We start from the raw sequence: 24,482 nt of genomic DNA, 5'->3' as shown, positions 1-24,482 counted from the left end.
CACAACATTATTTGTTCCATAATGATAACATTACTACCGTGCAGTTAAAAGTTTGGACAAACTATACTAAATTGAGGTTTTTCATGATTTTAAGAAGCTTCTGATCTTGTGCTTTAAGAGCATGAGTGTATATGCTGTGCATATGTGCTGACAGGCAGAATGTGATTTCTCCAAGTGCAACACATTCATGGATCAACATCTTTGTTGATCCTAACATTTCAATCCGATATGACTGTTCACAGTTCACTGTGATTTTGCCAAGTAAGACATGTTCCTGAATCATTGTAGTTTGCATAACCTGCAAGAAAGTAGTATAATATCAGCTATCATCGTTTATTAAAATGAATTGATCTCTTATACTGTAGCTATTGGCCAGAATTTCAATGGTGCACCCTTAAATTAATTTAAATTAGCTGTTAAAGGCATTAATTTAACCGGATACTGAAAGAAAAGCAAAGCAGAAATGGTGGGAACTCTGAAGAAGCCAATCTATATTTAATCATTTTAACGTGGCAACTAAATCATTCCCATACCTCTGTTTGTGTTATTGTATCGCTTTGATGACACTATTATTAAAATGTGGGAATTAGTGATAATAAGGATTAAGGACAAGTAAAAAAAAGCTGTATTTCTAGTTGATTTGACCATTAAATTTGACTTTTGTTGGTGTCTAAATGGAGTCAATTGATATTTAATGTGAATATTAATTTAATTTAATAATGTAGGCTAATGTTACACTCCTAAAAAATAAGGTTCTTTATTGGTATTGATGCTTCCATGAAGAACCTTTAACATCCCTGAACCTGGATGTTTCACAAAAGGTTCATTATAGTGGAAAAAGCTTCTTTAGATTTTGAAACTATTCTTCGCACTAAGAAAAATAGTTATTTTAAGAACAGTTCACATTTACATTTATTCATTTAGCTGACGCTTTTATCCAAAGCGACTTACAATTGCTATATATCAGAAGTCGCACGCCTCTGGAGCAACTAGGGGTTAAGTGTCTTGCTCAGGGACACATTGGTGTCTCACAGTGGATTCGAACCCGGGTCTCTCACACCAAAGGCATGTGTCTTATCCATTGCACCATCACCACCCCAGTTCACTGAAAGATTTTTCTATAGCAACTTATTTTTAAGAGTGTAATGGCATCACATCAAATAGATTTTAGGTTACCTAACCGAAAAAAAGAAAGAAAAAAAAGGTTCATTTGAGAGAGCAAATTATTTGGTCTATCTTTGAAATGTAACACCTGAGTTGCAAGTGTGTAGAAGTGTGTGAGAGTGATATGACCAGCGGACCCAAATGATCCACTTGCAACACATCTCCACTTCAGAAGATTGTAATAGTCAGGGAAAGTGGCACTCTATACGCAGTTCTTGATGAGATGGTGCTTCGTGGCCTCTTCTTGTCGACAGGTACTCCCTTTTGTCCAATGAGCAGCCGGATGACTTGCAAGAGGCCGACGGATGGCTGGTTACAGATCTATCTGACAATCCATTTGTGAGTTTTACAAGGCCACGGCCCCCAAGGGGTCTCAGTGCAGTGAACAGGTACTTGTGCAAATTAATTGTGTCAATTATGATTCATTGTTTAAGATGTTGCCATTTTTGTAGGTAGTACCATCAAAGTACTTTTACTTCGTAATTGAACCTGCTTTGGCTTTTTTTTTTATTATTGGGACTATATTCATTGATTCATGTTATTTAGTCATTATTACCCGTTATGCCGCAGTCACACTTAGGCTGTTTCTCAACAAATTTTCGTTGTCGAAATTCAGTCATTTCAATAGGAATTCATGTAATCGGGCGAAAATCAAGCGAAAAGGTCTTGCAACCCACACTAACAAAAAGCTGCTTGGATTGAAAGTGATTTCTGTATTATCTGTGATTCGAGCTTTGATAAACGATTGATAAGCGACAATGGACCTTATTTGCCTGCGGAATTTGTCAGTGTGAAACGAAAGTCTTTTAAAAATATATGTATTTTATTCCCTATTGTGAAATATATCCAAGTGAAACGGCTTCTTGAACAAGAAAAAATGTTGGACGGGATTTTATTTTGTCCATCGGGAATTGATTGAATCTTTGTAGTTTCCCCACCCTCACGCCAGTAAATGTCATCAGAGAAATCAGAAAAAAAAAAAAATGTCATCAGACTCTAATTGTGAAAAAAATGTGTAAGGTATTTAATTGTAATTTATTTAGGCATATGACTAACAACTGAATACTCTTCATTACTTACCCTACAGTCATCACATGGAAAAGAGGAGGTGCAATACAGCTACCTGCGTTACTCAGAGATTAGCAGATTTTCTTGTCCGATCTAGCAACACCATCGGCACCGTCTATGCGCCAACCAACGTCGGATCCAACACTTATGGAAAGAGAGACCTCCTGCAGTCCCTTTACTTGCCCCTATAGTTCAAATGGCAACACAATTGGGGGCTCGTCCGGGATTTGAACCCGGGAACCCCAAAGCGAGAATCATTCCCCTATAGGAAAATAAATGTAATATGTATGATAATGATGAAAATTATTCTGTTTGTATATTATTGCTTTTTTTTTTCAGTGTACACAAAAGCCAGTGCCTTTTGGTGCAAATTGTTTGCAGCATTTTCAGTTTCTGGTGAACCTCGCATGACAATAAGGTTCTCAGACAGCATATTGTGTTGTGCAACACGGTATCACGATGGCCAATGAATAAAATGTATTATAAAAAGTACATGCATATCTAAGAAGAATTGACATTATGTTTTGATTTATTTTCTAATAAAAGAAAAAAATTGTAATACACTTCTCTCCTCTATGTCATTACAATAAGGTCAATAAACCCCATGGGCCCGGCGCAATGCAGCGCCAAGCGTGACGCAAGTGTATTTTGCTAGTTTCAGCCTGACGCACTTATCATTTTTCATGTCCTGCACAAGCGGCAACCTCCCTGTCTCTCTCTTGAAACCAACACGGAAGTGAATTAAACGGCAATTCATCGACTGGCCGCTTGAGGCTGGCTGCAGAAGGGAGTCAAATCTGTATCTCCCGCATGTTAAAATGTCCAACTTTACAGCAGAAAAAAACATGTTTACAGCCTGGTTCTCTCTGTGGCTTTATAGGTACAGCTAATTTTGCCCTTCATAACAACTGTGAGGGGGGTGAATTTTTTTAGAACTCACCCGTTTAGTTGATTAATATTTAAAGTTCTGCAAAATTAAGGGTGTGTCCACTTTTGAGTGACAGGTGGATTCCCGCTGATGTAAATGCTAGCCGGTTAGCCGTCACTTCACCTCAGCAAATTCCAGCCGCTGAACTTGCCATCTCTGCCGTGTTTGTGCTTTTTTTCGGGATTATTTCATATAATTTAATACACCCATTACTTCGCCCACGGCTTTGGATTCCGCCGTTGTTGTCGAGTGTCGTCGAGTATCGTTCGAGAGAACAACCAGTGCTGTATTTCAGTTGTTCTGTGAACATGCACTAATGGATGTCTGACAATTTCGTTGCTTTTGTGGAATTTTCAGATTTAAAAGCGTCTATAGATATAAAGGCTACACTCGTTCTGCGGTGCCGTTGCTCTGGAACAGATTATAACATGCTTATGTACCGTCAGATGAAATACTGCAGGTGTGTTTCTCCGTTCATGCAATAAATGCACGTCCTTGAATAAGCGCGGATTTCTAGCGCATTTACTTGAACTTCATAGGTAATATATCTATGTTTTGACTCATTTGAGAATTGAGATGCGGCCAAAATCAGAATTTAAAATGGACTGAATAATAAAGCTCTCTACGAACTTGACGAGCGATGCCGCGCTGAAGGACCATAGACTGTAATAAAAGAGTGACTGACATGTATGCACATAATCACGGTCACACTCACACACACACACACTCTCGGAGTAATATTGTAAAGTTACTGCATAATACATTTTCAACTAGCAGACTAGCTGTACAGAATCACGATACACAGTCTCACTTGTAGCTATGTCTTTTAACTATTATAATATTTCGAAGGGCAAAAACAGGACCTTTTTAATTGGCATTCTGATTTTAATCATCAACTGTCACTTTAGCGCGAGCCCCTGTGCAGTCGCAGACTTACTGTGAGTAGCATATAGCATTAGCTCCCAAGCCTGCGCTAACCATGGAGCTAACTCCATAACGTCGCGCTAGGTGGGCGTGGTTTCAGATAGCCAGGCTCCTCAGCTCCGCCTCTTTGCCCATATTCTGTTATCCGGGAGTGACGAGCGGTGACGCGAGGCCAAGATGGCGACGGCCGGCTCCGCCCACTTTAGGCTTCAAAAATGCTCTTCAGAAACCTACGGGTGACGTCACGGACACTACGTCCATATTTTTTTACAGTCTATGGTCCTGCACCACGTTGTTCAAATAGCAAATGCATTCGGCCCCATGGTCTATAAGATTTTTTGTTGCTGGCCAGATTTCAAAGCAATACAGCAAGAGATACGTATCTTTTAAATCTGTCATTTTAAACCACAGTCATTAATTTTTGTAAAAATTATATATAACCCTCAACAGAAACTGATCAAGTATGTATTGCAAATGTGGTCAAATATACCACAACCATTAGCCATTCGAACTCTGTCTGACACCATCTGATTGGATGTGGAGCTTCGCTATATCTCTGTTTTGATGAGCACACAGATAAGTTAATGCACACCAACATCAAGTGGTTGTGTACATTGATTACTGTAGGCTATTATAGCCATAAAAGACACTCAATTTGTGCACCAATATAGGTCATAATAGACCTCTGACCCTGCGAGTCCTTGCTTATAACACACGTGTTGATGGTAAAACTGAGGAGGTACAAAAAGGCAGTGAAAACCGGAACAGAAAACAGTTTGGATCTTGTACCTTGACAAAAATGTACCTTAATTTTAGCTTAAATTTCGCTCAAAGCTAAAGATGAAGATCTAGAAGAAGACTTCAACCTGCTTAATGAGCATCTTGTTTATTTCCATATTTTCTTTATCAGGAAATCGGTCATTGGTCAGTTTTTTAAAATTGCGTATTATAGATCACCATTGCTAAATTTTCATTGTGTCTTTTAAAATATGAAGAGGAGGTAATATAATTGGACCAATGGTTTATGTTCTAATGCTGTGGAATATGTGGAACGGTCCTATGCAAAATGAACGTATTATTTTTAAAAAGAAATATAACTTTGATTTGATTCCTGAAAACACATTCGAGAATATAGTTTGCATAATAGCATAATAAACGCTGTTTTTAGTGTACATGTCAGAGATATTTAAATTTCAAAGTGCTTACTAAACAGACACACACACACACACACGCACACACACACGGACACACACACACACACACACACACACACACACACACACACACACACACACACACACACACACACACACACACACACACACACACACACACACGCGCACACACACACACACACACACACACACACACACACACACACACTTACTCACTCACTAAATAAAATAAAATAAAATGCTAAATAAATGCACCATTGGCACAAAAAAGGTAGAGTGAAAATGTCTTCTCTTTTGACACTTGTTTCAATATTGTAGCCAACTCTAAAGCAAAAAAATTTGCAAAGCAAAAATCATTTTGTCCACATGTTAGAACTGGCAATCACATAAAAATATCCTGTTCATTTTTCCTCTTCTCTGTGATGGTGAGTGTCCACTGTGGCTGCTATGATAAAAAGATGTAATAGAGACAGAAATAGATGAAATACATAAATGTAGAAGGGTCAGCCGCAATACACATGAATCAATCAAGCAGAAAAATACGTCAGTGGCATTTCAGATAATGACTGATGCATCATCAGCAACAGAGATGGACAGGTAAACCTAATGAAAGTTTCAGCCATACATTTTCACACAGTCCCTTTCCCATTCACACGATGGGGAATGATGAAATAAATGTCATGAACATAATTTATGTTCAAATAATATTACCATGTTTTTGTGGTCATCATATATATATATGTTGCTAGTGTAAATGTGACACTTCATTTTAAGATGACGTATTTTAAGGTGACGTATTTTAAGGTGACGTAGTTACACGTTACTACAAGTTGTATAGTAATAACAGTACATTGTGCATAATTACAAGTAAATAAGCCTAAACCAAACCCGGTAACACTTTATTTCACACCGTCCTTGTTACATAGCCTATGTTACATGTACTTGTCGTAGTAATAACAGTGCATTATGCATAATTACAAGTAATTAACCCTCAACAAAACCTAAACCTGCCCTAACCCTGTAGTAATTACTGTACATGTAGTTCATTAATGTTACTCAGTACTTATGTAAGTACAATGCAACTATGTCACCTTAAAATAAAAGGTTAACCAAATGTGCATTTAAAAAAAATATCACAATGTTAATAATCTTAAATATATGCCTCGTTTTCTTTAGGAAAAACATATTTTTTTTGGTTTTGGGGTGAAATGATCTGAATGTGTTTTTACGGGAATCCACATGTGTGCAAATACAACACTGAAGCACCTCATATAATTTCCTCTTAAAATCAACATCCTAATTATCCTGACGTTGTACGAAATATGTTTTTGTCCCAGCGTGTGACACGATTTCTATTCTGATCTAAGCGTATCAAACAGCGTATCGAACAGGGTGATTCCTGTATTAACAAAACAGGAAATAATAGGATTGGCTGCGGTCACGGATAATTTGGCGGTTGATATATCTGTCATAATGACGTAGGTGTCCACAAAGAGGTTAAAGGCTACAGCCGCTGTTCAGTGCAGTTAATATGGCTGAGATGCAGGCCCATCAGATCCATTACGCACACAGACTAGAGGAGATGAGAGCTTGAGTTCCAGTGTGACTCATTTAATCTGGATAATTAACTTGTACTTTTTAATTAGGCCGATGAAAAGTTAGTTAACAGTGTCATTTTGTCCAGTGCAACTGATGTTTCATATCTCATCCCCGCTTTCTTAGTGGAACATTAGATTTTTTGGAGGTTTTACTTTCAGAACTTGGGAAAGTTTCTTTTATTTAAGCATCAACTTTGTCTCGTATGTGTCTCATTAGCTAAATATTTGTATAATATTAAACAAATCTCATCCCTGTTGACCATCACATCCTGTGTTCTGGACGCTGCTGTCTTTACCAGGATTTCTAACTAATTTAATCAGCATTTTAAATTGAATGATTAAGACGAATATAATATACTTTAAAGGTACACTGTGTAGTTTTTTAAGTATTTTATTAGCTAAAATCAATGTCTTTATTCATAAACATGTCCTCATTGGTGTACAATTACCTCTGCCAATGATCTGACTTATCCTCGTAAGTGAAGAATTTATTATCTTTATTTACATGTGACGGGTAAGTCCATGGAGGCTTCCATGTCGTTCCGCCATCTTGAAAAACTATAATAGCAGAGAGGGACAAAAAGCACTAGCCTACCTCAACGCTTTTTCGTTCAGAGCCAGCGTCACGTGACTGAGACGGACAAGGAGATCCGTCACTTGTCACTGTCCCGGTAAATTTGAAAGGTTGCACTGCACGGTACTTCATAATGCAGGATTATACTTATGCCGAGCCACAGGAGAAGGAATCCTCGTCGCCAAAAAAGCAAAAAAATTAACTTAAAAAACGAGGGTAAATATCGGGAAAGCTTTTCCCAGGGAGAAAGAGCTAATGAAGGAGAAAGACTTTGAAAGGAACATTGAAGTTGCCTGCTTTCTTCTCGACAGGTAAGTCTAGTAACTTAGTTACTTAGTACTTTACTCAGTAAGTCTAAATTACAAGCTTTTTTTATTGCTTGGTTGTGTAATTCATTACATAGGTAGAATAACAGTAGAACATATAGTTAAACTCGATGAAGTGCTATTGGAAGACACGTTGTCATAGCTTCTTGGCACATAACGGCTACCGTAGTTGCAACACGCATTTGAAAAAGCGAGGCGCTAGAGAGCACTATTCGTTTGAATGCAAAAATACAATTTCACCGCTACAGTAGATGGGAGAAATTCCTACACAGTGTTCCTTTAAGTAAGGGATAATACATCCAGTTGGGTTGTTATCGCATTTTCAAGTGTACAAGTGTGCACTTTCATGAGAGATGAGATTGCGGTAAGCTCAGTTACAATGGAATATTAGCCTAAAGAATAAACATCACGCCACACATGCAGTTCATTAGGTTAAAATAACACGGGCATATTCCGAGAAGAGAGTATTACCATGTGAACTCTCCTGTCCAGTGAACTTACGTTATCCTCATGTCCAGGGGCAGCTGTTTCTGTGTGGATCAAATAAGGGGGTTGATGTGCTACATTTGGGGCAATGTTTTAACATGTCTAAGGGGCATATCAACATTATCAACATATCAACATATAAGGGGCATGGCAGTGCAGGCAGTAATTCAGATAACACTTCTGTGTCCGTGTATGTTATTCTGATATTTTTTTTCTCTTGTTTTGACACAGTTGACTCTCTTGGTTTATTTTCAGTCTGTGACTCATGAAAGCAACACTCTTCAGACATAAAATTCAGAGGACATTACATGTATTATACCGGTCACGGCTATATGTAATTACCCACAGCACTCACAGCAGAGCTGATATAACAACACTTGCTTTTGTGATATTGCTGTATTAACATATGGCAATTCATAATATTTTTTTTTTTTTTTTTTTAACCAACCCCAAAAACTCTGTCCCAAACCAATCTGTCACAGTCTCGGACTCTGATATTCTGTACGTTTCCCTTAAGTTCATGTTTTCCTGCTGTTTAGTTTAGGTTTCATATGATTATGAAATCATAATCATATGTTAGTTTTACTTATGATTATCATCTGTGTCTTATTTAGTTTAATATTATCTCCCTCATATATGCTCCCTGTTCTGTTCTGTTCAGTCCTGTCTATTCTCCTATACGTCCATCATTAAAGTCAATTTTGATCATTCCCTTCTCATGCGTGCTGCCTGCTCACACTCACCATAAATTTATCACAGTCTTCAAACATCAAAATGTAATCAAATATAAGTTTATAATAAGTTACTGTCCCTTTTGAAAAAGAAGTACACTTGATCATACTTTTAAACATAATTCTTATTAGGGAAATAATGTACTTTAAAAGAATATACCTAATGCAAACTGAATGTAATGTTTTTGTAAACTTGATTGCATGCTATTTAAAATTAATTCAAATGTAGTATAGTTTAAATTTATATTACATGCAGTTAGTTTAACCTAACTCTTTTTTGACCAACTTAAGTAATACTTAAGTACATGTTTACACTGTACAAATTATATAATCAATAAGCTATGACAACACGTTTTTACATTGCTTTAAGCGTTTTTCTTTTTTCTTAACTTTAAGCAAGTTACAAGAATCAACATTTTTTTAAATAGCCAGTTTAATGTAATTTAAGTTGAAATTACTTATATTTTTAAATACAAGCAACTTGGATGTTTAAGGCAGCAACTTATTTATAGTGTATGTTTTCATAATTATTTATTTTGTCTTTTAAATGGATTAAATGTGCTGCCGATTTGTAGCTAATGACAACCATATTTTTAACAAACATCTATCAAAGTGTACTCCCTGTACACTTTAGTCGCCTTTTTTTTTTAAAATCAGCAAGTATATTTTTAAAATGTATTTTATTAATTTAAAGTAGGCTACAAGGTCACATGCAATACAATTGAGCACATGTCTTTATTCCACCAGGGTTATCTTTATTATATGAATAAGTGTGCGTGAACAGCAGGGATGAACAGGAATTCATAGGGCTCTACCCCCTACACTACAGTACGTACCTCTCGCATATCGTAGCGCATACTTTTTGACCCTCAACGCTTTCTGTAGTCAGCTGTAAGAAGGTAAACACGGAAGTCAATTCTGTCTAAATATAGTCGGAATGAGATTGCTCTTTATACGTGTCTTTTTAAGTGATTCATGAGTCTAGATGAGACAGAGACCCGAAGATATATATATAAGGAGTCAAGAACCGAGCAGTTCAATTGTGGTTTCGTTCAGCCTGATATAAGTTCGTCGTTCGAGCTCCGGACATGTGCTGAAGTGCAATGGCTTCAGATAAACAAGTCACGTTTGTCATCGTAGGTGGAGGAATCGCAGGTGTAACTTGTGCAGAACAGGTATGAGCACGTGTTAAAAAAACGACAATTGATGATCTACTCGCTGATCTGTCTAAAAATTGTATTTCTCATAACTTTTGCAGATCGCATCGCAATTCCCATCAGATGGAGTTTGTCTACTGACAGCCTCTCCCTTAGTGAAGACGGTTATAAATTTCAAACAGGTTTGATATTTCACATTGACATTTTGTGTGTTTTGACTTTGATGTGGTTAAAGTGTACTGACAAATGTACTTAGAGCATTTGTGTTCAGCTAAAATATACTTTTATTTAATTTATTCCTAAACCAATAATCTTTATATTGAATTTAAAAAAAAGTTATTTGTCAACTACCTTTCTCCATGTAGGTGTCGAAGACCTTGGAAGAATTTGATATCGAGGAACAGCCATCTAGTGTTTTAGAAGAAAAGTATCCCAATCTGAAAGTCATCCAATCTGCAGTCAAACTCCTGCGAGCTAAGGAACATGTATGTTAAAACACACACATTGTGTCTTTTTCTATATTCAACTCTTAATATTAACCCCTCTCTCGTTTTCTGCAGCTTTTACAAGCAGAGAATGGCCAGACGTTCCATTATAAAAAGTTGTGTCTCTGCAGCGGAGGCAGACCCAAGCTTCTTATCCAAGACAAACCTCATGTGCTGGGCATACGAGACACGGACAGTGCTCAGGTACACTGGAGCTCAATAATAATGAATATGCATTATATGGACAAATGTTTTGGGACACACATCTTAATTACCGATTTCAATCAGACCTATTGCTGACCTCAACCCTGACTAACTCCTTTGGGATGAACTTGAATGGAGATTGCGAGCCAGGTCTTCTTGTCCAACATAAGTTCCTGACCTGGACTCACAAATGCTCTACTGGATGAATGGGTAAAAAAAAAATCCCCAAAAAATAATCATGTGGAAAGCCTTTCCAGAAGAGTTAAAACTACTATTATAGAGGCAAAGGGGGGACCAAATCCAAATTAATGTGTATGTATTTCAAATGCGATATCGTTACAGTCTCTTTTAGTGTAATGTTCAGGTGTCGCAATGCTTTTGTCTATATAGTGTATGTATATTAATATAATGCTGAGGTGTCAACAAACATGAGTGTGATGCATAATTATTTAGATGGTTATTTATTTAAAAATGATGCTATTTTCACAGGATTTTCAAAAGCGCTTATCAAAAGCTAAACGGATAGTTGTCATCGGCAATGGAGGAATCGCATTAGAATTGGTGTAAGTATCAACCCTAAAATGTATTAAAAATAAAGAATCTACACAGCAAACACACTAACAGTACTTTTATCCAAAGGCTTCTGATTAAATGCTTGAAATTATTTATATTTTGATGATTTTTCTATGAATATTGTGGAAAATAGTAACAATCAAAGGATGAATAGGTGTGTCCAAACTTCTGTTTGGAAGTCTAGTTCCTAATAGAGATTTATTGGGAAGGATCTTCTATAACACTTGCTGTCTGTGGCTGTAGGTATGAAGTAGAGGGTTGTGAGGTGATCTGGGCTATAAAGGATAAAGCCATAGGAAACACATTCTTTGATGCAGGAGCTGCTCAGTTTTTCATTCCCTCGCTGGAGGCTGAAAAGAAAGACCGGTCATTGCCATGCAAGAGGTCACGCTACACTACTGACAACACCGGAGGTATGAATTCACCTTACACACGGCTTTACATTCTCACACACAGTGCGCACTGCTGCCCTCTTCTGACAGTTTTGATGAAACGTAAGGATATGAGTGCTGCTGTTATAAAGTATAAGCCTGTTTTCTCGCTAATAAAATACAAATTGATAAAGTGGATCAGTGAAAACGACTAAACATGCTGCAATATTCATTATATGCAGCTATTTTGCACATTTTATAATATTAATAATTATAAAACATTATTCTGTTCTCACATCTACTTACAATAAAAAAACATAATCTTTCTTCAAAACCCACAATAATTTCAGTAATTCCCAGCCAATTTAAAGGTCATGAAAATATGAATTGCGCATGTGTATGTTTCATAGCAGGCCACAGTGGGGCTTCAGGAGAGCTTGGCAGTGCTTTGGGCCCAGATTGGCATGAAGGGATTGAATTAAGAGGAGCAGAGCAGGTTTGTATACACTTTTGCATTTGTACACGAGCCACCTTAAAGCTACACTGTGTAATTTTTTTAATTGATTCTTAGCAAAAAACACTTTGTTCTTTCAAAATGATGTGCTCATTAATGTTTAATTACTTCTACCAACTAATCAAGTATTCTCGTAAGCGTAGAATCTGCCATTTATAATGCATACGGGTGAGCTGCTCGAATGGCGGAAGCCATGTTGCTCCTCCATCTTGAAAATACATTAGCCAAAGAGGGACATACCTGGAAATTGAACCTTGCCTTTCGCGCTTTTACACTCAGTGGCACCGTGACGAATGCGAGGGGGAGATTACTCACGACTGCCGGCAGATTTGAATTAATACGGCCACCGTGGGAGTTAAAACGCCCTCTGAATGGGAGGGGCTAGAAAGTAATATTCAGTTGGTAATCATATACAATTTCACCGCTAGATGGGAGTAATTCCTACATAGTGTAGCTTTAAAATTGTGAAAATAATTTTTTGTCACTTAATTCTCATTCTTTTTTTTTCATCTCTCAGAGTTCCAGTGGAGTCCATATAGAATATGAGTGTGAGGTTGATGAGATCTTCACCCAACATGAGTTTTTGCAGTCCAAACTCAGCACAAAGAAATCTGAATTAGGTTATTCGAAATGAAATCATTCAAGTTAAACAAAAATGAACCCTCAGTGTTTTACAGCTAAAATATATATTTTTTTACTTTCCATAGGGGTGTGGCCAGCGTATGTCCAGTTAAACAATGGGAAGGTTTATGGCTGTGATTTCGTTGTCAGCGCAACAGGTGTCGTGCCGAACACTGAACCTTTTCTCCATGGCAACAACGTAAAAACACATTTATTTCACTTTTCAATTTTAAGTATATATGCATTTTTAAGTTATCATATAAATAGTGTCTAATAATTATCCTTATTGGTAAATATTGGATTTTATTAATTTAAAAATGTACTTAAATTAATTTATAAAATTAAAAGCCACTTCTTAGTTGTATTTGCAACATTTTTGAGTACGGTAATAGTAAAGTCTTCAAACCCACAATATTTTCAGTCATTTAAATTTAGATTGTATCATTATTTTTACTACTATTATTATCATATAATGTGCAAAATAGTAGTAATAATCAGTATGTGTCATATATTCATATATGTATATATATATATATATAATATAATATAATGCCTGTTCCCTCCTTCTTCAGGGAACGGGGGTTACATTACATTAGTAACCTAGACGTCAATCTTTAAAAACACTATTAATTACATTGTTTTATGTGTTTTATTTGTCTTTTATTTAGACTAAATACTATAGAATTGGAATTATTGGCTTAGTGTTGTCAGTGTATCCCTAATAAAAAACATATCATACATGCCATGCAACGCAATTTTATATTTTCTACTTTTGTAGGGTACATTTAGGCTAATTGAGCTACCGGTACTTATTTCAATGAAATGAAAAGCAAGAAGTGTCCCGATTTACCAGAATTAAATCTTTATTATATCCCTTATGCGTTTAATATTTGTACCATTCTAGTTGGATCTTGCAGAAGATCACGGCCTGAGAGTGGATGACCACATGCGGACGTCCGAACAGGATGTGTATGCGGCTGGTGATGTGTGTACTGCCGGCTGGAAGCCCAGCGCTCTCTGGCAACAGGTACAACTGCGCCTCATCTCATACCTCTGTGACATGAGAACTAGGGCTGCAACAAACGATTATTTTGATAATCGATTAATCTAACGATTATTGGACCGATTAATCGACTAATCGTCGATTATATTGACGACTAATCAGTAAGTTTGGAATGATTATTCAGCCTTTTCAATAAGTTAAAACATTGAGTTATACATATTATAATCTTAAAAAAAAAAAAAATCACTTCAGCTTTTGAAATGGTGTTTTAATGAACTTTAATGAACCTCCAACTAAACAGGTCAACAAAAATAAATCAGCTGCATTGCAGACAAGAATATGTTTGAATGTAAATATCTCTTGGCAGCAGTATTAAGAGCTTTATTTCTAAAACCAAGTGTTCAGTTAGTTTAATGAAAAGCAGTAAGTAACTCGTGTCCTTTCTGCACTGCCTTTTTTGGATTTTCAAATAAGTGCTGAATTAAAATGAAGGAAGGTCAGCATATCAACATGTTCACGTGACAAGCTTGCTCTTTTTTGTGAGCAAATGTTTCCTGCAGCTGAGAAGATACGTTCTGCTGGAGTGGATGTTGCAGGAATGCAAAGAAAAGATCTTTTTTGCAAAGAAAAAACATTTTATTTTAACTCTCTTAGTGATTAAACTGTTGTTTAGTCATCATCTTTACTGGGTGTTTAGTTTGAAATCTAGAAGTATTTAATTTGTAAACATTAATGTATTTACTAACATGAACTAACTAATATGAGCAGCACATTTGTAACATTATTAATTTTTGTTAACATTTTTGTTCATGTTAGTTCATTGTGTTTATATTAATGTAATAGCTAACGTATTTACCTAATAGTGTTACAATAATAAAAACAGCCCTGACTCCTAAGATCGATCAAGGTTTATTCTATGCAAAATAAATAATCACATTACTGTATTTATATTATAATTTTTAATATTATCACTTTTATTAATGGTAGTATTGCATTCTCTAATAAAGAGATTTACAACTAGTTAGTTAGCTTCACCTGGAGATTGAACACTCACCTCTCACAGGCTCCTTTTGATCCGGGATGCTTTCTCTTAAGTGCTCCAACATATGTTGTGCTCCCGTGAAACGCAAGCTCAGCCTTGCATGTATTGCACATGACAGCATTTTTAGTTGGCAGTTTTGTGAAACTTTCCCACACCTTACTGGTCCGAACTCGTTTACACTCCGCCATAATTCGCCGTTTATTTACTGTCTATGTAATTCGCGCTGATTTTTCTTCTACCGCAAAAGCATTTAACGGCTGCATTACACTCTAGCGCTACAGCGTCGTAGCGGTCAAAATGCGATATTGCAGGCCCATACATTGGTCACGTGAGATCAAACGACTACTCGACAACAAAGATATTTGTCGACAATTTTTTATTGTCGACGTTGTCGACAATGTCGACTAATCGTTGCAGCCCTAATGAGAACACACACTATACTTACACCAAATAGGCTACTTGTTATATACACAACGGTTGCGATTCTGGGTCAGTGATTCTATTTACTGTAATGCACTGAAGATTAACGTCTCTAAATCGTCTCTCCTGTTCCGCGAAGATGCGATTGTGGACTCAGGCGCGTCAGATGGGCTGGTACGCGGCGCGGTGTATGGCTGCAGATGTGCTGGAGGAGACCATAGAGCTGGACTTCTGCTTTGAGCTGTTCACACACATCACCAAGTTCTTCAACTACAAGGTGAGTACTTCTGTTTATGTCTGTGTTCAAAAATATGTTATTTTCTTGTTGGTTACTCCCTTTTTATTTAATATAGTGTCTTATTCTTAGACTAATTGCCTGAACAATCTGAATTTGAGAATTCTGAATTTAAAGGCACACTATGCAAGATTTGTACTTTAATATAACAGTTTCGAAGTCATTTCAATGGCAAACGAACTCGTTGTAGGGCGAATTATCCCGATAGCAAAGCAGGGCAAAACCAGCAATGCAGGTTTGAGAGTTGGCGCCAAATCTCGCAAGAATCACGACGTGCTTTACGGCACGACGTCACATACATCAACAACATATGAAGCAGCCTCTATGGAAGACATTAGCACGCATTTCAGACGAAGAAAGTGCGGTCGGAAGAGTCAAGGAAAAGAAAACGTGAGTGGTATTTACGGCAGTAACGTTAAATAGAAGTACTCCACAGCGACTCTAGTGGTCGCTGTTTGACAAAAACGGAAACTGCATAGTGTCCCTTTAAGTTGAGTCCGAAATGGAATGACAGAAGGAATTTGCTTCATTAAAATTCAAAGAAATGTACGCAGAGGAAACTTTATATGAAAATGATGCATGAGATGCAAACTCATCAGGAATGAAACCGTTGTTTCATTTTCACACTATTGTTTTTATGGAACCCATTTAAAATAAGTATTCAATAATAATAATATATTTTTTTTTTATTGTATTAAGTTATTAAAATTAAACAAACCAATACAGCTATACATACTATATAGTAATACAACTTTTGTACTAAACAAAAATATGAGTTAATAATAAAACCAATAATAATAATAATTAATTATTATATTTAAAGGAACAACCGTAAAATTGCAATTCTAATATTTATATCTGTCTTAATTTATTTGCTTTCAAATGGTTTATTTTTGGTGGAAAACCACAGGGAGACATCAAAGCTTCACATTGCATCCCTGAATATGTAGATGAACTATTGATTATTATAGAATATGTTATAATATTATTATAGAATATTTAATATGTTAAATGTTGATAATATGGCAATATGACAAAGCTTTAAAGAAATCAAACAATTTATTTTAATGTGAATAACTTCTTTAAGGTGCATGTATAATTGACTTACACTTTATGTATATATTATATAAATACAACAAATAAGATATTTAAATCTTTGTATTGGGTAATTTGCAGTTACATTATTATTTATTTAATAATTTTGTAACAGTTAATTAATTATTATAAAAATAATATTATAATACATGCTGTTTGTTTGCTAGTTTAATTGAAATTCAAGGGAATTGGATTAGAATTTCCCAAGCATTCTCAATTAATCAACTACTAAAGTAGTTTTCAGTTTTGACAATCCATTTAGCAAGCATTTAATGTCTGTTGTTTGTCTGTTTGTTTTTAAGGTGGTTTTGCTAGGGAAGTTTAATGCTCAGGGTTTGGGATTTGACCATGAGCTTCTTGTGCGCTGTACAAAAGGGCAGGAGTATGTTAAGGTGGTTCTGACCGGGGGCCGAATGGTGGGGGCCGTCCTCATCGGAGAGACGGATCTGGAGGAAACCTTCGAAAACCTCATTCTCAACCAAATGGACTTATCCCGATATGGCGAAGAGCTCCTTAATCCTAATATTGACATTGAAGACTACTTTGACTGAATCTTTCTGGTTAGCCAATTACAGAGAGATGAGTAAGTTATATTTTAAAGCACTGTGTGAATTCTGTTCCACTAGCATCTCTACTAGAATTGCAAAAATAATACGATTTTCAAACACTCCCTCAATATTCCATCATTCTCAGCCAAGCAGGAAGTCCCACCACAATCTGTTGCCTTTGGACGGGCCAATGTCGTGCTGGACTTGCAAACAAACAGACCGCAATTCAGGGTTTCCGCAGAAAATACACATTGTGATTTTAAAAGAGTAGTTAACCCAAAAGTGAATTTCATTATTTACTCGCCCTCATGTCGCTCTAAGCTTATAAGGCTTGAATTTGTGGAACACGGGAGGATATTTTAAAGAATATCGTAGTCGCACAAAAATATATATAACGCCTAACAAAAGCATTATAGAAGTGCACCATTAACTAAATTCCTAGTATTCTAATCTGTCTATGACCAGCCAATCAAAATGCGCGTTATTATTTCCAGTAAACACCGTGACCAAATCATCAGTGAGTTGATCTTGAGAATCTGATCAATCTGATTCCTGAACAAATGGTTTTGTTATTAACTGATTCGTTGAAAATATCCAACTCGCGTGCCAAGAAAAAAAAAAAAACCTGGGGTGGATGTCAAGTTTTCAAGACATTTTAGTCAGCTTCTCATTTCGGTCATACGTCCTGCTTTTATTGATGATAAATACCGTTCATCACACAAATCTGGCATCAGAAGACTCAAACGGTAGATGATCATTTGTATTGATGACACCTTTTATGTCCTTTTTTAAAGCTTGAAAAGCTCTAGTTCCAATTCATTGCATTAGCATGGAAAAGATTGACTGGCACATTGTTCGAAATTTCACAGTTTTGCGTTCCACAAAAGTAAAAAAAGTCATACGTGTTTGAAGGAAACGACTGTGAAAGTGAGAGTTATTCGGTCGAATTAAAATTTGTGGGTGAACTTTTTGTTTAAGGAATAAAGAACATTTAGAAGTTAATGCGCATTGAGAAAAAACATGATATTGAGGTGCCAAGTAAATAATATATGTTTATTTGATTCTTGTTTCGGAAGTCCTTCGTTCTCACTTCATGAGGCAAGTAATACGTCTGATTTTTGGGATACGTGTCTCCCAAAATGAACATTTGGTGATCAATTCTGTGATCGGATTGATGATGTGAATAAAATCCTCTTGACTTCCTCAAGATTGTGAAGATCCGTGCTCTCTTAATTCTTTCATTCGAATGATGAGAACATTCTTGGGCAAGCGTAGCAGGAAAAGCACTTTCTTTGCGTGAGCTTCTGATGCGTTTACTGTATCTGGATGAAAATAAAACAGTACTTTGTCCTCTAAAATGCATAAAAATCCCAACCTTTTGCAAAAATATTTCCCCAGAGACCCCTTTATACCTTTTATATATGCATTCTGGCATTTGACACGCATTTCTCGAACTCTTCAGCATTCATTGTTGCAGCGATAGGTTTATCTTCAGCGATACTCAAGCACATACTCGGGATATATCTGATTGGAATCAAAGATAACAAAAATTCTTGGACAGATTGCATCATCTACACAACTATCATGTATGCTTTCCTCCTGGTCATCATCAGGTGTACAGTAATCTCGATTGCCTATTTTGTACTTCCCGACAAGAACACGGGCGATCAGCATTACTTTGGTACTTTGGCTGGTGTTTTCACTGTATCTGGTGGCTAGGGATGCGTGTTTTGCAAAGTAGGTTCCTGGAACAAAAAACAAACAAAAAAATCAGTACTTTTAAAGGGCACCTATTATGGAATTTTGAAATTTACCTTTCATGTAGCGTGTAACATAGATCTAAGCGAACAAAAACATCCTGCAAAGTTTGAAATATGAAAGTGCACCGTATATAAAGTTATTGTCTTTCAAAAGTAAGAGTCGACTCTGAGTCATTTTTATGAATCGTTAGAAGACCGAAGCTTTTTCTCTGACTAGATGACGTCAACTTGTCAAGTTATTTGAATACGATTCGCCCACTTATTGCGCTCCAAGGCCAGCAGGGAAAATATCATGGCGACGAGACGCTGTGTTCTGAAGTGCGGCTCAAAAGCAAACTTTTTTCATCTGCCCAAGGAGGAGCATTTGAAGACTAAGTGGCTACAATTCACTATACCACAGAAGTGTAGTCCGAGCCTTGTGCTTTGTTCGCGTCATTTTGAAGACGATTGCTTTTTAAATGCAATCAAACTTGGATTCGCGAGCCGGCTGATATTGAAGGAAGGTTCAGTTCCAAGTGTATTTGCATCAGCTTCCTCCTCCGTATCACAACCTGTAAGTGTTATTAATAATTTTTGCTTTTATATTTTATGTAGCATGCTTAATAATTATTTTGTTTGTTGTGTAAGCACCGTTTAGCTTCTAGGTCTTCAATGACAATTGTATTGAGATATGTGAAGTGTTTGTCGTTGTTTTCGGAGTTGTCTAAAGAATAGAATAATACCTCGTAGTAACGTAACTGCATTTTTTTTGTTGTAAAAACGTTATGTTTATGCATCGGGCTAACGCAAACAAAGACTGATTGTGCTTTTACAATATGAACTCTGGGCTATGCTCGCTAACATAACATTAAATTCTTTATCTTATTTTTCGTTTTTTACTACAAACTATAAAGCAGTGGACTATAATCATTATTATAATACAATTTAATTGATAAAAGCATCATTGCACTCCGTGTTAAAAATAAGTATTATCTCTGTAAACACTGCTGGGTCATCTGACCAATCAACGCAGATTAGCGTCGCGCAAAGGAGGGGTTTGAAAAACGAGTCGTTGAACGATTCATTTGGGAGTCGGTGAGCAAATCAGGTAAAAATAAATGCATATTATACGAAAACAAAAGTGTTTTTTGTCATTGCATGCATGTAAAACTGTTGTTGGGGACTCCCACAACAACATTAGGAACATTTTAAATGTCATAATAGGTGCCCTTTAAAATGTGAAAACAACTAAGAAAATATCAGAACCACAACCCACCCTTTCCCTAACACGTGTCCCCTTCTTCTCTTGTCCGATAGTCTGCAATTGAAATTAAACGTGCAGATAGAGTGCACGTTTTTCGCGCTTGTGCCGTGAAACAGCATTTGCTCTTCAATATCTGATTGTCCTTTTATCCTCATCAACTGGGTTTTTTTCCTAAGAATCCAAAATTGTCATTTTGATTTAGTTTTATTTTAGGGTTTTAGGTTTTCATGAGATTCAATAAATGGTCCTAGATGGAACATACCTACAAAACAATTCCCAAAGATCCGTGTTTTGTATTCTGTTGATGGATACGATCGCGGGATCGTGCAGTAAGCCGACGTCCCTGACGAATCTCTCCATCGTCTTATATTCGCTGCTATCTTTTGTCAGAGAGATTAACTGATTGAGATAAGAGAACATTTTCTAAGAGAAAGTCACCACAGTTCCAACCCATAAACTGTAAAGAAAAGAAGAGAATGTGCAGTAGCACTATGATAAGCACTTCTTGTCACCTGATAAGGGTTTCTGGGATCAAAATCCTCCCAGTGTGCCGGTGGAGAATGGGAAATGTCATCATCACATTTGCATCTGTCACACAAAACACACATCTTATAAGGTTGGCTTCTCTTTGATTCATTGAAAGGGAAATGGAATGAATGCACCATGGAACTTGACTTCATGATTGTGATTTTAACGGTAAAAGACTACAGCTACAGTGAAAAACTGTTAATTGGTTAAAGGAGAACTCCGGTCAATTTTAACATGGAGCTCATTTTTTTGTAAATTTGGAGTGCTGTCAATACAGAGAACAACGACAAAAATCGGTGTTGCCTTCACTGCGTTATCCTCTTTTTAAAATTTGCACCCTGTTGACTTGAATGGGGCAAGTTTTAAACCTGCTTTTATCCTCTTAACATCCTTGATGTGTCATACATGTGCCCAGCCATGTTGAGTGATTCCTTTAGAGTGAACACGAGTGAATCTGACTGCAGTAGATGTGAAAGTTATGAATAAAAATTATGTTATTTCAGCCAGCGCACATACCTGTATTTACATCCTGTTTTCGGTCGAAGTCTAAAGTAGTCGATTGTCGAGTTCACGCGCGTGATCATAGGTAACTAAACATATGCACGTGAACTCGACAATCGACTACTTTAGACTTCCACCGAAAACACAAAGTAAATACAGGTATTTGCGCTGGCTGAAATAACATAATTTTATTCATATCTTTCACATCTCCTGCAGTCAGATTCACTCGTGTTCACTCTGAAGGAATCACTCAACATGGCTGGGCACTTGTATGACACATCAAGGATGTTAAGAGGATAAAAGCAGGGTTTAAAACTTGCCCCATTGAAGTCAACAGGGTGCAAATTTTAAAAAGAGGATAACACGGTGTAGGCAACACCGATTTTTGTCGTTGTTCTCTGTATTGCCAGCACTCCAAATTTACAAAATAATGAGCTCAATGTTAAAATTGACCGGAGTTCTCCTTTAACAGAAAGTTTCCTTACTATATACGGTAAATAACTGATCGATCTAATGGTACATTTAATGTAATTTTACCGTTAAATTTACAGTTTTTGAAAGGGAAAAAGAACTCATCGTATAATTTACAGTAAAAAACGTAAATTGACATTCCCAGCGTGACACTTCACATTTTATGTATTTTTTTTAAATAACTGTTTCTTCCTAGTTTTCTTAGGTTTTTTTCTAATCAGTTATGTACATTAGGGTTTTATGTTACATTTAATGTTGTTAAATTAATATTTATTGCATTTTTAAAATTTCATGTGTGTTACCATGATGGTGTTTAATGTTTGTGTGAATGACACTGTGCAGCTTCTATATACAGTATTTGTATTATCTTTCTTGTGGAAGAGCTGCTTGTGATGAGCATTGATTGATCATGTGACTTTCATCACTGCTGTGATTGGTGGTCGTCAGTGTATGGTACAAAACAGATATTAATACTTCAATAGGTCGGTAAATTAACATTATATCAGATAATGAAATACGGTTTATTACTGTAAATTTAAAATTAAGTATGTAAAACCTAAAATGTTGCTACCGTATTTTATACGGTAAATTACTGGCAACCACAGCTGCTGGCATTCTACCGTAAATTTAACGGATTTTTACTATTTATACACTTTATAAACTAAGTTGACTGTTTTTTTGAGCCAAGTTGTAGAAGTATTAGTTTCACCAAAAGTTTCTCTAAATTTCTACAGGATATCTATTGCTTTTTATATTTTCATTCCCAAACTGTTTATTTTTGTCAAATGTTTTGCTTAAAACGTGTGGCTTAAGTGTCCAAATACTTTTTTACTGAATTTTTTAAAATTAATATCTCACCTGAATCCAATGTCAGTCAGAAATGAGCGTTTAATCTGCCTTGTTTTCCCAGTTCTTAGGTTGACCTGTGTCCTTGCTAAATTTTAACACATAAATAAAACAATGACATTTTTTCAGTTTAAATATTGATATCCAGCCATTTATGAGCAGTGTTGGGGTAACGCATTACAAGTAACTCGAGTTACGTAATCAGATTACTTTTTTCAAATAACTAGTAAAGTAACTCATCACTTTTCAATTTACAAAAAAAATATCTGAGTTTCTTTTTTTCAATCGTAATTGAAAATCGTAAGTGCAGAGGCGTTGTGTTTAAAAATTATGTTTATTGTAAAGGCAGAAGCGTTGTTAAAACATTATTTATTGTAGTTCTAGACTAAATGTGAGCATGAATGTACTCATCTCACTTGCACAAAAAAGATTCAGTATTCCTTAAAATGAATCAAATCTGTGAAATGCAAAATCAGAATACTACGCAAACCTGCAATAATTAATGTTAAATGAAACATAAATTTTTATGCATTTAATCTCACTTTATTGACCAATGTACTTGCTTCTGACCTTCGATGATGCAGTTAAACCATAAGCAAAATGACTTTAGATTGTTTTATTGGTGAAGTAAGTGTTAAACTTTCTTCTCCTGCAATCCAGAATGGCAGCACAGTTGAAAGGTTTGTTTGAGCTGCGCACTGTACACACATGAATTTGCATTTTCTTCAGACTTATTATTTCAATGTTGGTGTGAATGGGCCTTTACATTTGCATATTTATGCATATTTACATAAATACAAAAATAAACTTTTTTGTTATTTCAAAAAAAAATTAAACAAGCCCAAGTGAGTAACGCTAAAGTAAAGTGACGCATTAGTTACCTTTTAAGGGAGTAACACAATATTGTAATGCATTACTTTTCAAAGTAAGTTTCCCCATCACTGTTCATGAGGTCTGCCATTTGATTTACATTATGTTGCTACTTCAAAGAGCAGATAGTATTTCTAAATTTGTTAGTTTTAAATGTCCTAAAGTTATTCCCCTGTAGATATGATTGTAAGATTATCATCTGTAGAAACTGTTTACCTGCAAAGTCAATCTGTATCTGAACTCCAGCCGCAGTCATGTTTATAACCCCCTGTGGGTTTCTGAGGTAATATCTCTCCAGATCGTCACTGAACATAAAATTGTCTGGGTCATCCTAAAACAAACATTTTAAATATATTATGAAGGCAATCAGTTGCGATGGAACATACTGTATAAATAAGACATTACCTCAACTCTGTGCCAGACACCACAATGTGCCTTGTAATACCAGTACCATTGCGATTCAGATGTGTCCATATATTCCACTTTATCCTCCAGTGACAAACCAGCAAACTCACCTAACATTTTTAACAGGTAAAATTAACTACAGCATACAGAAACTCATATTTCTAGACTGTAAAAAAACAGTAAACATATAATAGCCTATCAATACGAGACGCATTTTGAAAGACACAAACTGAAAGCAAACGGCGCACCCATGAAAATATCACATCTTTTTATGCTCTTCAGTGACGTGGGAGTAGCAGAGAAATGGAAACTTAGTGGTAGAATGTCAACAAAACACACCAGGCGATCATTGTAAACATTGTGTGACCAAAGTCACGTGAAAAGTTGTAAATACCATACGCGTATACGCGCGTCATGCCTCGGGGAGTATTTTATTGTAAATATTTTTTTTGGCCGAAGGGCATGTCTCGATTTTCTGATTGGTATCTCGGCATTTTTCAGTTTATGCTATGCAACTTTGTAAAAATATCAACTGCTCAAATTCTTGAGATTATTC

General features: G+C 36.1%; 2 protein-coding genes and 1 pseudogene across 3 annotated transcripts in view; 2 read left to right on the top strand and 1 right to left on the bottom strand.

The window, feature by feature from the left end:
- Positions 1–9,761: 9,761 nt before the first annotated feature.
- pyroxd1 (pyridine nucleotide-disulphide oxidoreductase domain 1) lies at positions 9,762–19,051 on the top strand. The gene is made up of 12 exons (XM_079622424.1): positions 9,762–10,149; positions 10,233–10,313; positions 10,497–10,616; positions 10,692–10,820; positions 11,310–11,383; positions 11,637–11,806; positions 12,175–12,260; positions 12,796–12,898; positions 12,986–13,098; positions 13,804–13,926; positions 15,504–15,641; positions 17,057–19,051. Exons 1-12 carry the CDS (start codon positions 10,078–10,080, stop codon positions 17,303–17,305), a joined length of 1,458 nt encoding a protein of 485 aa, XP_079478550.1. The 5' UTR covers positions 9,762–10,077; the 3' UTR covers positions 17,306–19,051.
- Positions 18,794–24,090, bottom strand: LOC307003699 (protein mono-ADP-ribosyltransferase PARP11-like; annotated as a pseudogene). The gene is made up of 7 exons (XR_013800695.1): positions 23,927–24,090; positions 23,738–23,852; positions 22,664–22,739; positions 20,818–20,893; positions 20,568–20,704; positions 20,318–20,476; positions 18,794–19,047 (listed from the first exon to the last, which is right to left on the bottom strand). The product of XR_013800695.1 is annotated as a protein mono-ADP-ribosyltransferase PARP11-like (transcript).
- The window catches only part of slc6a1l (solute carrier family 6 member 1, like), a 112,252-nt gene continuing 107,067 nt past the window's right edge, over positions 19,298–24,482 (top strand). Inside the window, exon 1 of the mRNA XM_079622422.1 lies at positions 19,298–19,615. Coding sequence (XP_079478548.1) covers positions 19,355–19,615 — 261 coding nt within the window. The 5' untranslated portion in view covers positions 19,298–19,354. The remainder of the gene's footprint in view (positions 19,616–24,482) is intronic.

The sequence above is a fragment of the Phoxinus phoxinus genome, assembly GCF_949152265.1.
Source record: "Phoxinus phoxinus genome assembly, chromosome: 9".
Classification (NCBI taxonomy): domain Eukaryota; kingdom Metazoa; phylum Chordata; class Actinopteri; order Cypriniformes; family Leuciscidae; genus Phoxinus; species Phoxinus phoxinus.
This window is presented reverse-complemented; position numbering and strand designations above follow the sequence as displayed.

Excerpts from the sequence above, each read along its gene's own strand:
- pyroxd1 (XM_079622424.1), top strand. The coding sequence starts at position 10,078 with ATGGCTTCAGATAAACAAGTCACGTTTGTCATCGTAGGTGGAGGAATC. Across the intron at positions 10,821-11,309 it reads GAGACACGGACAGTGCTCAG|GATTTTCAAAAGCGCTTATC; the intron begins GTACACTGGAGC and ends CTATTTTCACAG. Across the intron at positions 15,642-17,056 it reads CCAAGTTCTTCAACTACAAG|GTGGTTTTGCTAGGGAAGTT; the intron begins GTGAGTACTTCT and ends TTTGTTTTTAAG.